General features: G+C 31.8%; 1 protein-coding gene and 1 long non-coding RNA gene across 2 annotated transcripts; one reads left to right on the plus strand and one right to left on the minus strand.

Moving 5' to 3' along the window:
* Positions 1-351: 351 nt before the first annotated feature.
* Positions 352-16,944, plus strand: LOC148604809 (progesterone-induced-blocking factor 1-like). The gene is made up of 15 exons (XM_088548037.1): positions 352-1,035; positions 1,434-1,553; positions 2,306-2,439; positions 3,096-3,204; positions 4,902-5,083; positions 6,012-6,137; positions 7,745-7,843; positions 9,549-9,714; positions 10,820-10,970; positions 11,697-11,787; positions 12,442-12,544; positions 13,544-13,674; positions 14,053-14,137; positions 15,001-15,183; positions 15,823-16,944. The coding sequence occupies exons 1-15, from the start codon at positions 472-474 to the stop codon at positions 15,916-15,918; spliced, it is 2,340 nt and encodes a 779-aa protein (XP_088404163.1). The 5' UTR covers positions 352-471; the 3' UTR covers positions 15,919-16,944.
* Positions 9,807-10,532, minus strand: LOC148604810 (uncharacterized). Its single transcript, XR_015915806.1, has 2 exons — positions 10,295-10,532; positions 9,807-9,916 (listed from the first exon to the last, which is right to left on the minus strand). It is a non-coding gene; the product is annotated as an uncharacterized LOC148604810 (long non-coding RNA).
* Positions 16,945-18,184: the final 1,240 nt, after the last annotated feature.

The following is an 18,184-nucleotide window of genomic DNA, read 5'->3' on the forward strand; positions in this document are numbered from 1 at the left end:
AGGCAGATATTTTCATAAGGTATCCAATAAAAACATAAAATCAGACCTAAAATTAAAAAAAAAAGAATTTTATTTTTGGCGTGGCCCAATTTCGTAACTGTTCATGGTAAATCTACCCTGTAAACAATTTTATTACGGAATTTAAAACGGAACAATTGTGATCTTAGTGCTTTTTTTTTTTTAAAGTAAAACGGTCACCAGTGTCATAAAATGTCTATCTTACTCTTCTCTCGAAGGCCCTCGACGTCGTCTGCTAGAATTAGTTCCCTTTTCCCTGTATTCAAGTTTAAACATGTTTTGTTGGATCACCTATGCGCTTAGAAGCTTGGCAAATCTAGACAGCGTAATCAAGTTTTATCTAGGGAAAGAATTACATAGCGCCCGGATGACAACAAAAACTTCAAAATGCAGAAATGAAAATTTACTAAATATTGTAGAAAGTAAAGGGTTATATTCATTTTCTTCTTAAATATGGCTGCAAGGGACTTATCAAAAACCTTTGATGAGTTCGAATCAGACGAATTAAGTCTAGAAACATCTGTCCCTACCGATTTGACTCTATCACCCGAGAGAGAGACCGATCGTTTTGCACAAGATAGAAAAGACAGACGTTCCAAAATAACTAGACAGCTCATAGAGCGAAAGCAACTATTGCATGATATTCAACTTTTACGCATTGAAGTTTCTCAGAAAAATCTAACTCTAGAAAATATCAAAGCAGAATCCTTGCAAAGAGTTGAAGAGCTCGAAGAAAGGCTAAATGATGCTTTGCACCAAAAACAGATACTTACTGCCAGATTAGAGTCACAACTAACCATTCAGGAACAAGAATCTAAGAGGAGGCAAAATTTGGTAAAAGAAGAATTAGATGATGTTCGTCATAAACAGAAACAACTTGAGTCTACAAATGAAATGCTGCAGGAGCGAGCAGGCAATGTTAGAAGGAGCCTAAGAGATTTGAACTTGTCTGAGGACAGATACTATGAGTTGCGAGGACAAAATGAAGAAGATTTATCTCTCAGAGATTTTGTTGCAGTATGGCTATTTACTATACTTGATACTAAAATTAAATCTTAACTACATTAAATATGATGACATTAGTACAGCGTACATGTACCTGATCATGTACACAGTTATAAATTTCAACTGTTTAATTTAAGGAATTTTCAGTATATTTAAGAATTAAAAAAAAATGGTAATAAGTCAATCTGTTTTACTAAATGCAAAGGAAAAAAGTAAATTTAATGGGGAACCATCTTTTTTGCAGTGTATATAAGTCCATTTTGTAAATATTTCAGACTTCTAAATTTAATTATAGAAACCCTGTACATGTATGCAATTTTGCAACAGTTTGCATTGTACATCAGATAAACAAGTATTCTTACTGTATGTACATGTACAAATGTAGTTCAAAAATTTTTTCTCTTTTGCAGATGAAGTTCTATGAAGCTGTTCGTCCAGTTCAGACAGAATGTGATCAACTGAGGCTCAGAAATGGAACACTTGAAGCTGAAACAAGATCATCTTCTAAACAAATCTCTGAGTTACAAACTGTAATTGTTTTTTTGTTTTATTATTCACTTGTTTACTGTTAAGTAAAATATGTTTACATGTTTTGTAAAAAGATACAGACAAAATACTTTTAGTTCATGTTAAAACCAAAAAAAAAAAATGGAAAGTTAAAAGTTGTGCAACATTTTCATGCACAAACCTGACATAAAACCAATATACAGATGAAGTTTTTGTAAATCAGAGCACAAATATTATTTGTTTTTATACTGCAACTGTTCTGTTTGAGCTACCAAAACACATTTTTCCATTGTTCTAAGCTTTATCCATTTGTCACTCAGTTGATTTCAAGCTAGTGAATTGCTATTGTGTATTTATACTACTGTACAAAGCCTTTTTTTAAACCATAGAAATAACTGTTTTGATCAGAAGCAGGTAAAACACTGCAATGCCTCAACAATGAAATGTTTGTGACATCACAATTATTTAGTTATATGCTGTCAGTGACTGTATATCATGTTTAAATGTATAGTTAATGCATTTTACTGCTCATTTATACATATAAATGAAACACAATTACTGTCTTAAGAATTTGAAATCAGAAGAAAGATTTCAGATTTTGAATTCAGGAATGAAACATCTGTACCCAGTGGAAAAGGTACTTTCAATAAATATATAAGAAGACCTTTACATAACATACATGTTTGTTTACTGAAATATATTTTAGAAATTCTTGTAAATGAAATTCTTGACTCATTTCTTAAATTGTGAACTCTCAATATATATTTCTTCTTAGAAACTAGAGGAAGAAAGAGATCAACATGGTGATATCAGAGTTAAATATCAAAAACTGGTTATGGATCTGACAGAAACAAAGACCAAAATAAAATCTGATGATTATAAAGTAGAAAATTATGACCATTTAAAACAGTAAGTTCTCTATATTAAAAACAAGACTCTTGCATAATTAGTCTTCTATTCACAAATTCAAAAATCTACTGTTAAGGTAGAGTGTGATGCATGGACAGTACCAGCCAGATATTGAACCCAGGACTACTGACACTGTAAGCCAGCATTATTCCAACTGAGGTAAAGGAGTACTTCACATGTGCAGTCAAATCTGCCAACAAGAGCAAGCCACCACTACACACTATTGAAAGTAGCTATCTTGAATTATCTCCCTTGACAGTGAAAAATAGAAATAAAAAAAATTAGTGATAAAACATGATATTGTATATTGACATGTTATGGTCAGAAGAATTGAACAGTATTTATTCACTGTAAGTAGAAATGAAGGGGCCCTACCCTCATAAACCCTTGCCTCTCTGCTGCCTCTGAGTGTCCTTGTGTCACTCAAAATATTACAAAACACCCTGATGAATTATTGATAAACAGTGTCACCCAAGTCTCCAAGTGAAATAGGCATTCAATTTACCTTTTCTATCAAGTATCATTTATACAATTTTACAAGTCAGAGGGTCTGTGGTACAACTGGCACTTTACACTCTAAAGTCCCTTCCTCATGTGCCCTGCTATTTTCAGATTTCAGGTACTATGTAGATCACTGATTTATGTGTCTATTATAGTGAAAGAGATAACCTGGAGCATGACAGGCTAGAATCACAGAGACAACTGACAGTGTTGGAGGGAGCTCACCAAACCCTTCAGAAAGAAAGAGATGAATTACACAGTGATGTAGGTCTTTCTCATGTTTTTTTCAGATTGTTTTCTGATAAGTGGCTTCAACATCATTGATTTTTGTTTCTATGGATCTTTTTTTTTAATTTTAACAGCAGGAATTTATTTTAAAATATGTTAACTACATATTATAATTATTATTCACCCTTTTTCCATTATTGTAAATATTTTTAAATTGGTGTTCTTTAAAAGTGGGATTTTTTTCTCCAAAATTTAGAAAAGAAATTATTCTCCACATCAGTTCAAGTCCATTTTTGATTTGGAAATATTTTTCTACAATCAATCAATTCTTGAGATAGGGTTGTCTTTCTTTTCATTTGTTATGCATTTCTCTTTTTACAAATACCAAACATCGATAGTTAGGGTTCATACACACATTGGTAGATGGCAATAAACATGTAGTTCTATTTTTATTTTAAATTTAAATGGTCCTGGCATTATTTGACGCTGAGTATAGTATTTAGGGTAAAATATTTAACTATATGTTATAAATACATTTGTATTATTAACTTGTTTTGCATATTTTTCTTTTCTTTTTTCAATTCAATGTTAAATGATTTCTGTCTAAAGTATGTCATTACCCTATGAGTTGAAAGTCATACTTGCACACACTATTCAAAGTAAACTACCATTGCATACATGAGATGACCACTGCCAAGAGTGCTGAAAACTCCAAGATTTAACAAGTACAAGTACACAAAACTTGCTCCATGCCCAAGTTAAATCTTCAAGCAGAAAAGAGTTTCAGAGTGAAATTACAAAATTTGTTTGTGTATTATTGAATTTTATTACATAGGAAACATTTGATGATTTAAATTTCTTGGCTATTTATATACAGTGAAACTTCTCCAAACCAGACCTTCAGAAAACTGGTCTTCCCTTCAAACCAGCCGTTTTCAAAAGTCCAACCGATATACCTTAAAACCTTGTGTTTTGTCTTCAATAGACTGGCAACCTCCTAAAACGTACTTTGTCCGGTTTTTCACAGTTTCAGTTACATATTTCAAATAAAAACAAACTCACAATTCCGACTGCCCAGTTATTGTTCACCTGTAATAAATGTGTCAACAAAACTGTAAATGATTGCATAATATAACGTATTTAGTAATTCATCCACTGACCGGTTTGTATTTTATCAGTGGACAGATGATAATTGAAGGGGACAGTAGTTTAAACAACCAATTTAATCCAGACATTTCATTTTGTCACTGGTTGGTGTTAATTGTTGTGTACACATGTCGGGCAACCGGGTCATTTAATAATATGATCCTTATGATCTTTTATCTGTCAATTAATGTGACCTGGACACAAACCAAAACAAGATAGGGATGAAATTATTAAACTTTGTTGATAGGTAATTTACGAAAACAATACAAATAATTAATTACCATCAATAGCCCTTTGATCTTTAATACACATTCTTTCAAAACCATGAACATTATTTTGTCGGCAATACCATTTGTAAAATGAAATCATTTACAAATGATGCAAGCTTTGAAATGTAATAAAAGGCCAAAAGTTTTGAATGGCATTAAACATGTCTCAACCAACAAACTGACAAGGTGTAGGGTTATAGAACACGTTAATGGAAACAGCTCTTAGAATGCATTGCTATTTTTCACAAAACCGGCCACCCCTATAAACCGGCCATTAGAAATTATTTATTCTGTATACATGTATTTGTCTGTTACTAGTTCACAGCAGCAAAACAGTCCCTGTCTTTACTGAAACAAGACAAAGAATACCTGACAAAGCAGGTATCAGATCTAACAAACAGGTGTACCTATGCTGAGGAGAAACTTCAGCAGGTCAATGCACAGCTGGATGATGCTAAGCGGGCTAGGGAGGAGATGTATGAAAAATATGTTAGTTCCAGGTTAGCTTTACTCTTTAAAAATATTGATAAGGATGGGAAAAAGAGTAGAATGATTAACTTCAGTTTCAATTTAAACAATATATTTCTAACACACCCATATTTTGTGATATTACATGATAGGTGATTTTATTGCAAGGGATATTGCATGGCTGACGTTGGCTGTTTTCACGAAATTCATGACAAAATTGTTTTCTCCACCAAATTAACTATAAACCAAAATATTTATTTAAAAAAACCGAGATGAGGAGAAACTCAGTAACTATATAGAAATGTAATAACGCAATTAAGTCAGCTCAGTGCATGCAGTATCATGTTTTATTTGACCGTTAAAGGAGCTATTGACCTCAGCCAATAATTGTATAGTATTTGTTGAAGCCTTTACTTAATTGTATAATAAAAAATACTGTTAAGTGGAAGTGTTTGTAAGAATCAGGCAAAATGGGAAAAATCAGAAACATGCACATCGAAACCTCACCAATCTAACAATAAAATGTCACTCAAGAATGCTTTCTCTATTTGAAAAAAAAAAAGCAATTATTTGATCTCTGCATCATTGCCCTTGAAATGGTGATTTTCAGTGCATTTCAATGAAATTGCAACTCAATGGTCCATTGTAAGATGGAAAATCTTGTCTGTTTTCCTTGATTCGGATGTTTTTTTTTCATACCATGTTTCACCCACTGCCTGATTTTTATAGGGACTGACACTTAATTAAGAAACTATAACAATCTGCCATTATCAAAATTTTGCTTTTCAAGATCACTTTGATTGTGATTTAAAGCAAAAAATCTGTATTTTGAAATAACTAAACTAACAGATATGAATGACAAGTGTATGAGACACCCTGAGATGATTGTCTTTATGGTTTTTTGCCTTCAAAAATCTTAAATGATATCATTTAATATAATTGTGTATTATAATTTTACAGGGACCAGTACAAAACGGAGTATGAGAACAAACTGAAAGAGGAACTGGAACAGATCAGAACTAAAACCAACTCAGAAATAGACAGACTGAGAACCAGTACTAGGGAGATGTATGAAAGAGAAAACAGGTAAACCTCAAATACTTGGCCCCAGTATCACAAAACTCAAAAAAATGCTTAAGTCTGAAAAAAATTCTTAACTGTTTGTGTCATCATTTTAGACGACTTTTATTATTTGAGTTACTGTGGTAGTTAAGAATATTCTTAGGCATATTTTTCAAGTTTTGTTGCACTGGGGCCTGTTGGTTAAAGGAAGGTTCAGGTAAATATGAACATACCAATATTTTTAAGAAGCTGTCTTTATAAGATTCATGGAAAATTTTAATTCAGTGTTTCATTGGATATAAAGTAACATAATCTGATTTGGCTGTAAAAAATGGTATAGGTTCTCATGCACCACCTCATCCATAAATCACTCCTGCATTAGTGATTTTTATTCTGCTGGAAAAGAATCAAAAATAAAAAGAGCTGGATTTTTTTTTCCTGTTTTCATTTGATAAATTTGTCATCAGGATTGTTTGCATGCTTGAAGGGAATGTTTAAAATGCTTTAGATGCAGTAATTTGACAGATTAAAACATGCCTATTAAAATCATGCCAAATTGCTTTGATGCCATGAAGTATCATACACAATTTTACCTCCACATGCATTGTTTTCTGAACTCTATAATAAATATTTATCAGCTTGAACAGTATATATATCATGAAATGTTTCACAGAAGAGATCTATTTGTTTCTGACAAAATAAAGGCCACCCTCCCACATCAAATTGTTTTTTTTTTTAAAGTGGTCTGAAAACCTAGACATATTTTGTACAGCCTTGGTTCTATGAGAATATTTTGGAAAAATTAAAGTTATTTTCCTTGTAGGTAGAATAATGGTGCATTCTATGGCCTCCATCACCAATGCTCTATCCTCCGTTAGTATATAGCCCAGGTTCAATCCTTGAAACCCTTTTTAAATAAAAGGTCCAATAGAACTTTGATTTTCCATTACTAGAAGACAGAATTTATGAAACCTTTGGTGAAATTTCTGAACTCTGAAACAATCTAAACAATATATTAAAAAATAAAAACATCTTCTGACCCCTTAATCACCCACAGCATTATCTTCTGACCCCTCAATTACCCACAGCATTATCTTCTGACCCCTCAATCACCCACAGCATTATCTTCTGACCCCTCAATCACCCACAGCATTATTCTGACAACTATATGCATGGTTTTTGTATTACTTTCTGTTCAGGTCTGGGTTTCATAAAAAAATCTTAAATTGAGATTGTCCTCAAATCTTCGAGTTTTTCCTCAATTTAAATCTCAAGTGATTTGATTGGTCGAAATTTGAGTTGAGGAAAGATTTGAGGAAGATCTCAGTTTGAGATTGTTTATGAAACTGGGCTCTGTTAGGTTTTGTTTTAGCAACAGTAATAAAAATTTAGCTCCTGCCTGACTAAAGACATTATGGAATATCACAGTCTGTTTTCTCAACACACATTGGAAAAACTAGTTTTTAAACTTAAATAAATATTTAAACTATAATTACTGGTACAAGGAGTTAAAAAAAATACCAGAAATATAGATGTGAAACTTTTAGAAATGAACCTGTTTAAGGGAAATGTTGCCAGAGGACATTGTCCCTGTATGTTTTGTTTACCAAACTATATCTGTTTATTTCTAGAAATCTGAGAGAAGCAAGAGACATGTCTATGTCAGAGAAGGAGAGAGCTGTGAATGCTGAAAGGGAATCAGCTGCTAAATATGAACAACTTATGACCCAGTAAGTTCTGTCATCCTAACAGTTTCATCATTTTTATACCCCCTACTTTGAAAGTGAGCAGTATGTAGTGATAAAGGTGTTCATTCATTCTTTATCTGTTTGTCTGTATGCAATTTTTTCATTAGTTTTCTCTGAAACTATTTATCACAGCCACTTGAGCCATTTTGAGAGAATTTTTATGGAATGGTATATCATGAGATTTAATTTCAGACTCAGGATTCATAAATTTCCTTCTGTTTGATTACTTTGATAATATTTTGACCATGTGGTTTTTAGCTCACCTTGCCAAATGCCACATGAGCTGTTGCCATCACTTGGCGTCCATTGTCGTTGTCTTTATCAGTTTTTCAAATTCATCTCCTCTGACACTACTCGACCAATTGAAATAAACTTGGTATGAATGTTTCTTGGGGTATCCTGCATAGAACTGATGTGGGGATTTTTTATCCTTCAAAAAAAAATGGCCACCATTACAAAAATAGAACATAAGGGATCAGACAGTAGTTTTTCCCATTTATCTCCAAAACCATTAGGTTTAGCCAAATTGTTTTTCTTGCTGAAATGACCCTTATTATAAGGTCCACAAAAGTCTTTAGGAATCAAAGTTGTCAGAGGACTCCTTGTAAGAGTAATTGCCCTTGAATGGTGAAAAGTAATTTTTTTTTTATACTTTTCAGCCAATATCTTAAAATTTTCAGTTGCTGAAATGATCCTTATTATAAGGCCTATGAAAGTTTGCAGGAGTCAATCTTGTCAGATGACTCCTTAGAATTATTGCCTTTGAAAGGCAAAAAAATTATGTTTTAACAGTTTTCAGCTAATATCTTGAAAACTATTATAAATAGAATGAAATGATCCTTATAAGTCTTATCGAAGTCTTCATTGAGTCAAAATTGTCAGACAGCTCCTTGTTAAACTTATCGCCCTTGAAAGATAAAAAAATGAACCAGGTGAGCAATTCAAGCTCCTGGGAGCCTCATGTTTGCTATTTTTAATGTTATTTGTTTAAAAAATCTTCTCCTCTGACACTACTTGAATAATTGAAACCAAACTTGGTGTGAATGTTGCTATGGGAATCCCGCATAGAACTGATGTTGGGATTTTTTATCCATAAAAAAACATGACTGCCTTTAATAAAAATAAAACAGGCATCAGACAGTAGGTTTTTTTCGCATATTTTATCTTAAAAAAACTATTCGGTTTAACCAAATTCTTTCAGTTGCTGAAATGGTTCACATTACAAGCCCTACAAAAGTCTCCAAGTGATCAAAGTTGTCGGACAACTCCTTGTAAGAATTATTGCCCTTAAAAGGTGAAAAATGATGTTCTATTTTTACAGTTTTCAACCAATATCTTGAGAATTATGATATATAGAAAGAAACTTTCAATTGCCGAAATGATCCTTATGATATGGCCTACCAAAGTCTACTTGAGTCAAAATTGTTGGACAACTCTTTGTTAGAGTTATTGCCCTTGAAAGATAGAACTTTAACCAGGTGAACGATTCAGGCTCCTAGGAGCCTCTTGTTTGGAAAAGGAGCAAGGTGTATCTTTTAGTGAGCTTTACTTACAGCTTATTTAAACTGCATTAATTGGTACCAGATATCATGATCATTTGACAGAGCCACCAAATATTACCAACCATAAAAGTTGATATATTTACTCCACTTAAACTTTGACTAGTAAATATTCCTGTGGGTTTTAGGTACAGAGAATTACAAATGAATGGAGATAACAAAGTTGTAGAACTACAAAATGATCTGAAACTGAAGGGATTTGAAGTGGAAAGAACTCAGATGGTTCATGAAGAAACTGTCAAAAATCTGAAAGACTCACAGCTAGAGATAGAAAAACTGCAAAAGAAAATTGAGGTACTGCCCCTGTAGAGTTATATACCTAAAATACCTAAAGTAAAATAAATACTAAATGTGTTGGCTAGCAAATGGGCGTGGAAATATATAAGTAAATGCGTAACATCTTTAATGACAACAACCAGAGAGTCCAGAGATTCCAGAGAGTACATTTCATTAGCTGAACAAAAATATAGATGATGTTGACGATGTTGACGATTTACTGAAAATAGAAAAATGAAATACAATGTACCTATGTCGTCAACCAAGAAAATAACCAATCAAAACAAAAAATACAAACACAATAGTAATACAATATCAATAGAAAATCAATAGAAAATGACACAAAAGCATGAAAATACAATATGTAAAAAGAACTTAATTAAGATTTAATTAATTAAATCGCTATTAAGCTTCACTGAGAAAATAATTTATCGATCAGCACCTAACATACAGTGAAAAATTGCGGTGCACTCGAAAATCAATCTGCCTAACATTAAAATTAAAGTCAATAAACCTACAAAAATTATATCTAATTATCAAAATGTATGTAATTAACCATCGGAAGTATATTTATACAAAGATAAAGTAAAAAACTCACCAAATTAATAATATTTCCACCAAATCAACACAGAAAAACAATCGTGAAATTACAACGGAAGTACTCGAAATAGTAAACAATAACATCTATCTTAAGCAAGATAGTGATACACTCTATATTGAACATGTGTCAATTTTGCAAAAAGTCATAAATGTAAAGTTGATCGTAGGTAATCACATCACAATAGAAAAGTATTGTGACATCATGACTTAAGTTGAACTTTACACTTATGACTTTTTGTGAAATTGACCCCAAGTCCTATGAAGTTGTATAATTATATTCAACTTTAAAAGAGATGGATAAGATTAATATAATAAATGTCTATATGTTACACAGGAAATACTGATTGAACTTATCTACAGTAAGGATCATATTGAATATATCCATTGACTTTAATTATAGTAAGCAAATATTTTAAATGGGGCTTAATGGATGTAGTGGAAGCACTGTTGTTCATGACTGGAAATTAATAAGTAAGTCATGCTTCACCATTGCTCATACAAATTTCTATACATACACTTTCAGGTGTTGACCAAAGAATACTATGCTCTACAAACATCTATGGAGAAGCGAACGGTTGAGCTAGAATCTCATGTTGCTGAAAAGAAGGCCAAGCTTGAGACCTATGAGAAAGTAGAGAAAGAACTGGATGATATTGTACTTCAGGCGGCTGAAAGTTAGTAGATACACAGCTTCTTACATTGTAATGAATGGAAATCTGATTTCTCCAATCAAGTTAGTTAAATGATGGTATATTTTGCAAAAGGTCTATAAAGTTCTTCAAATACTGTCAGTGAATTATTGAGATTAGAGAATTCTAAAAATTAACAAATTAATGTGTAAGTTGCTAATTTCTTATAATAGCAAAATTTAAAATTGAAGTTCAAATTCTCTCGACCTTTTGTGTGTACATCATAACGTGAAACAGCTTGTTTTGGTGATGTTACAATGAAATTCTAACCTATCATCTGCCAAGAATGGTAAAATCTTATAGGTGAGATTACCAGTAGTTACACAGCAGGTGGAGAGATGGTTAAAGCACTGGAAATTCAAGAAATCATGTTATACCAAACTAATCAACTTTCCATGGAAACCATATTATGTTTCTGCTTATCTGTTACGATGATAATTTCCCTTGGAACAAGTTACAATCAACAACCTTTAACAGATACTTTATTTGATCAACTGAATTACATGCAATAATTTTGAAGGTAAAAGGTCAAGAGTTCATGTTACAGGATAAATTCTGTATGTATTGAGATGATGTTGTGCTTAATATTATCGGGGTACCTTTTTTTTTTTCATTGAAAAAATGTCTTAATTTTGGAAAGTTTGGTTGTGTTGTTGATTGATTATTTGCAATTCAAATTCTTTTATATCTGTATATATTTATAATTTGCAGTGGATGATGACACTGAGGCAGAAAAGGTTTTGTTTTCCTATGGCTATGGTGCTAACATACCCAGTACATCTAAACGGAGACTTCAACAAAGGTTAGTAATTTCAGATGCCCCTGAAAATGGGATTTTTGTTGTTTTTTTTTTAATTTGTGTCTTACAATCAGATTGTTAGTCATATTTCAGTTTTAGGTTTGCGACAATTTTTTTATGACAATTAGTCACTTTGTATAATAAAACAGTAATCTGTAAGTAAAGTATTTCTACTGTGTACTTTTTAAACTTGTTGATTTTAATTGTTGACTCAAAAGCACAAAACAATGATGATTTTTTCTTGTAGAATCATTTTTATGATAATAAGTCATCTTTTGTCCTTTGTGAAATCACCTTAATTACTTAATGTTAATTTGGCAGAAGCAGCATAAAATACATAGTTGGAAGAATTGTCATATTCAATGTATAGGAACATTTTTTAAATTAAATGCTGTGTTATGGCTTTGACCAATAGCACATCAAGCTCCCAGCCAAAAAAACTTGAAAAATTATTTAGACCTGAGATTATTCTTAATTTTTTGTGATATCATAAAATTCATATACTTAGAGTAGACTTATTATAGATATTAAGAATTTTCTCTGACAGACTTAATTATTTTCAAAGTTTTGTTTTGGCAAGGCCATTGCTATTTTCATAAATATTTTGTTTTTAATCAATTTTATTCTTTTAAAACAATTTGTTGCACATGTTTTCAGTGTGCATTTAGCTAGGAGAGTATTGCAGTTAGAGAAGATTAATTCTAATTTAAAGAAAGATGTGGACACAGAAAAACTTAAAATCAAACAACTGGCTGAAGAGGTATGAAGAATGCTGAGCTTAAATTTAGCATTTCAGCATTTAAGATGAAAGGTTCTTAGTAAAAAAAAAAGGCAATAAAGAAATAATCAACAACTTCACAACTGTAGATGTGCCATTTCTATTGGCAAATCTATAATTGCATAACTTGTAATCAAACAAAATGATAAAGCGTTGTCAAAAGGAATATATACAGGTACCTATAAATATCTTGATCTTATTTAGATTAAACTTTGCCAAGTGTTTGGGTTAACTACCAATTGTCAGGTCACATGGTTAGGGTCACTGTTTCTTTAGAAGTCCTTAAGTGAACCTCACATGCTTTTATTTATAATTACTACAGGTAAAGAGTATATTGTACTAAAATTTTTGTCATGTGTAATGTGTAGACTCGAAAAATATTGCAAATATAATTTATATAAAAGGGAAAGAGAATCAGCAACTTCCTACAAATGTAGATGCTCTATCAACACATGAATAGCTCAAAATCTTTCTGTCAGAAGTGATTTATGCAGTTAGGATGTTATTGTTTGAACTTTTAACACAGACACATATGATGTGTTATAGGAAGTTTCGTACATCCTCATTGGTCAAAACATCAGCAATATAACAATATAATGGTGCATTATCAACAAGCTCAAGAAATCTAAATAGCTCTGTCCATCATAGGCAAAGTTTACAATTATATTTTATCAGTTACCATACTTGTGTGTTACCCAAGTGTTTCGCTTGTAGACAAACTGTTTTGTTATTCTCCAACAACAAAGGTAGTTTTATGTCTTTCAATAATTCTACATTTGAACAAAATTGATAATAAAAACTCTTAAAGAGTTCTTGAAACTTTTTATGACTTTTACTGGACGAATATCACTATATTATGATATGTCAATCGAAACAAGGACTTTATAAGTAGATTTGGCATTGGCATTAATTATTTACTGAGAAACATAAAGGAGGATGTTTGTTAGATTTTACATTTAAATAATAATGTTTATATTTCAGTTAAAGAACAGTAACTCTATATTAGACCAGGCCCAACAACCATATAACTATCTGATAGAGAGTATTAGACAGAGGGACAATCAGATAAATAAACAGAAGGATTATACAGCTACGTTAGAGTCTGATGTCAGGTATGTTTAAATAGGGATGATTTTCCTGTGAAAGCATTCCTGCCATTGGGCTACCAACTCATGTTGTTTTCAGACATGATTTTCTTCTGTTTTGAAACAGATTCAACTTTTAAAATTACTTTTATATTGGCTCTGTATAATAATGTCTCTGTTTACAGGATATGGTCAAAGTAAGTGCTAAAATATCTGATAGTACATGTATAAGACAAAGGAGCATTTGTCAATCACATGATTGTCTACTGTTGTGGTAGAAATAATATCATAGGGGAGGCCTAGTTCTAATGAAGTGCTAACTTGCTCTAAGAATTTTTGTAACTATTCTAAAGAAATTCTGATTCTATGCAGAATTTCCTTTCAATTGTGCATTGTATATTACAGGAAACTAACAAAAGAAAAAGATGACTTAGTTAGAACAAAGAATCAGATGTCACTAGATTTAGAGAGGCTGTTGAACCAAAGAGAGGTAGGTTAGACAATAGGGCGTTAGGTACATACAAGAATTCAAAATATCAACTTGAAAAAGGAAGAATTTTAAAAATTTATACCAGAATGCAATAGGAATTAGAAAAAAGTAAGGTAGATACAGTAAAGATTTTTCCATTCTTTTTGTCATGAGAATTGCATAAGATTTAGTACCCATTGATTGAATACTTTGTAAGTACTGTATATGGTGGAAGTCAGTGTAAAACTTTTACACAAAAAATTTGGATAGTAAGGTGTTTTAGCATTGAATGTTTTGTTAAGTAAAGTTACAATTTCCAAGTTTAAAAAAGGTGTGAAAATTGAATTGGTTAATTTTGATTTAAGGAGATAGACCTAGGGTAAGGGACACAACTCTTAAAAATCATTTGAACTTTGTATTCACCTATTAACATCAATATCTTGTAAGCATCAAAGTAACTTGGACTGATTTCATTCTGTTTCAAAGGAAAGTTTGAAAGGCTTCTGTGAAATTGAATATGATACAAACATATCCCTGATTTCAAGAGTTATGTCCCTTACCCTAGGTATGCCTTCTTAATTCTTTACAAATTTTCACCCCGTGAAAAACATGTAACCACACATTTAATGTCTGGTTTTTTTTTTTCATACTGTATAGGATTTTATATATAGGTTTTAGTATTTTCTTATGTTGTTGTGTTTTGATTTGTAGGTTATTTTTATTGTTTGTACTGATATTCCTGATGATAGTCTTCACCTTTAAAATGAAATTTTTCTCAGGTTTTACTCATATTTCTGAATTTCAGAACTTTAAATTTTAATCTGTGTTTGTTTCACAGTGGATCAGAGATTATATCATCAGGCTATCTGTATATTTTTATGTAGGAAATGTCAGTGATGAAACAAGTTGTTATGAATTTATCTACACGTAAATATGGAGAAAAGAAAACACAGTCAAAGGACATTGCCCGTCCAAAAAGTCCTAAAAGTTTGTCAATCCATCTACCTTCAGCTGACTTTGAAACATATGATGAACCTAATGTAGTCAAACCTGGATCCATTTCACTTGTAAGTGTCAATGTAACATTTTTGTGTTATCAAGGAACAAAATTTCAGGGGTTTTTTGGGGGTATGACAAACCAGAAATTAAAATATAAAAAGAATGATATCTTTTTGTCAAACTTTAATGGTGGGGTAAAGTCTATAAAATCCACATTAACATAAATTGAGAAAAGGCCTAAAATTGATGCCCTTGAACCTAGACACTTGCAACGTATGGTGGGAAATCGCTGTGAAACATTTTATCTCCAATTAATCTTCCGGTATTTTTAGGCACAATTTTGAGAGTCTAACAAAACAAATGCAGGTTAGTAAAATATTGGATCAGATTACATTTGTAGCTGTAGTCCAAGGTCCGGAGCCCTTAATTTCTCACCTAGGACTTTTACAGTTTCATTTACCCAGGTCCTATTGATAATCTATTGAGGACTTTTGATTACATTGATTTTAAAATTGAAAAAAAAAAAACAGAACCTTCAACTCACAAAAGGATTCAAAAGCTATAGTAAACATATGAATAAAATTAGAAAAAAAATCGTAAATTATCAAAACAGGAAGTCCATTTATGGAAAAACTTGTCAAGTGTAATATATTTTAGACGTTTAAAATTTATTTTTTTCTCTTCATGCTTTTTCTTCTTTTTCACAGACCAAAAGTAATCCACAGTGGGCCAACAAGTTAAAGAAGAAAAACACAGGACAGAACACTCAGTTTTCCAAAGTATACGCCACAGCAACCTCTTGATAGATGATTATCTTCTCTAGTCGAAAGTTTTTTATTCTGTGATAAAGTTGTTCTGCTGGCCATAGTTTTATTGACATTTAAGGTATGGTCTACCGTATGTGAGGAAGGAAAAGACAGGTTTACTGGTACTCTTTCTATGTGAATGGTTCATAGTTTTGTAGTGCTACTGGAACAAATTTAAAAGGATTTGTGTAGGGGTGAATATTGGACAGTGTCCATCGTTAGGTTTTTTTGTTTGTTTTGAGGCTTTTTTCTTTGAAGATTGGATCATGAAATTAAGTTCACGTTTATCATATTTAAAAGTAGAAAAAAAAACATCTGAATTGTTTTCAAGATCTTCCTAGTTTTTCAAACAGTGTTTGCTTGCAAGGCACCAGTTTCCTGTCCACTGGTTTAATTTTTTGTCTTGCTGTGTCTTGGTAAAAATCATGTAATTTTTGGTTGAAAGAAATGTTGTTCCTTTTTATTTAGTTTAGCTAATGAATTTAAATAAACATTAACTTACAGTTATGTTTAAAAGTTTAAATTTTTCAAATCTTATTCTTTATATACACTTGTCTTGTGAAAGACCGTATGATATTCTGTTTTTGTCTGTCTGCCTGCACATGGTTCAATAAAACACTTTAAGCAATTTTAATGTTCTCTAAGTAGAAGCAGTCTTGATAGACTTCATTTTTGTGTTCTGATTTTTTTGTTAACATGCCATGGAAAAAGAAACACTAAAAAATAAGGGGATTGGCTTGTGATCTTCAGTACAGCTGTATATCCATTTTTGTAACTGAAAAGAATTTTTATGTTTTTAATGTATTGAAAAAAATTGAGAATTTGCACTACTCCATTCATTTTTTAATTTTAAAGTTCTTTTATAGGATATGTTACAGTGTTTATAAAGTAAATACTGTCATTGTAGATTCATGTTTATTGTAATTTTTTAGAGACAGTGTATTTGTATTGTATATGTAATTCACAAGCGAAATCGAAAATTGAATATTATTATACTGTATTAATAGACATATCAATATTAAATGTCTCTTATTGTGACTATAACTGCCACGCCTTGAAAGATTTGGTACAGTTCTGGAACGAGACTGCGTCATGTTTAGATTTTTTAACATACAATGTCTGCTTCTTTGCCATATTTCATGAGGGTTTGGACTGGAAAAAAAGCTGACAGAATCTTTTATTGGAGGTATTTTGGCATCTGTATTGCTTTATTATAAGGAGAACATGGACAAAGATTTATAGCATATCAGTGTATTTTGTCGATGTTAGTGATGAAGCTGAAACATGTTGATTTTCTGTGCATGTTGTGACAGTGAAAATTATTGCCATTTTGCGGTCATTCGTCAAGTGACTTTTGCAGATTGCTGTCACTATTTTTGGGGTTCAATTTTCGTCTGATACACACAACTTGCAGGATAAATTCAGATTTCTACACAAAGAATATTGCAATATACATGTATGTTTTCATGGGTTGAAGGGTTGGACTAGAAATCTAAGAAATTTTTAGCCCAGACTGAGATAGAGTAATTGGCCAACTGTCAGAATAGTATATCTGAAATTACATATAATCCTATGGGCTTTTATTACTATGAACTAGCATTTTATGTATTGAAACCTTATAATATAAGATTCATTATTCACAACATTGAGTGGGGTATATTGTGATAGGGGTGTTCATCCTTCTCTTTGTCCTTACTTCCTTCCATTATGCAGAAGGGTACCATCTCTTATCTGTTACTCCTCCTACAACACTGAATGGGATTTAATGGAACTTCACATAATCTTTATAACATAGTCTCATTATTCAAATAGCACTCCAGCTAAGAATCATGCAAAATGTGATGCATGGTTGGAAAGTCTACATATTTTTATTAGCTCACCTGGCCGAAGACCATATGAGCTATTGCCATCACTTGGCGTCCGTTATTAACAATTTTTCAAAACTCTTCTCCTCTGAAACTACTTGACCAATTGAAACCAAACTTGGTATGAATGTTCCTTGGGATACCCTACATAATATGGCAATTTTTGATCCATCGAAAAAACATGGCCACCGTTACCGAAAATAGAACATAGGGGTCAGACAGTAGTTTTTTCGCATACAGGAATATCTCCAAAATCGTTAGGTTTGGAAAAGTTCTTTCAATAGCTGAAATGATCTTTATTCTTAGGACTACAATAGTCTTCAGGCATAAAAGTTGTCAGATGACTCTTTATAAGAGTTATTGCCCTTGAAAGTTTTCAGCCAGTGTCTTGAAAACTG

Source organism: Perna viridis, chromosome 10 (genome assembly GCF_037379345.1).
Source record: "Perna viridis isolate PV_CMFRI_1.1 ecotype Kerala chromosome 10, ASM3737934v1, whole genome shotgun sequence".
Lineage (NCBI taxonomy): Eukaryota > Metazoa > Mollusca > Bivalvia > Mytilida > Mytilidae > Perna > Perna viridis.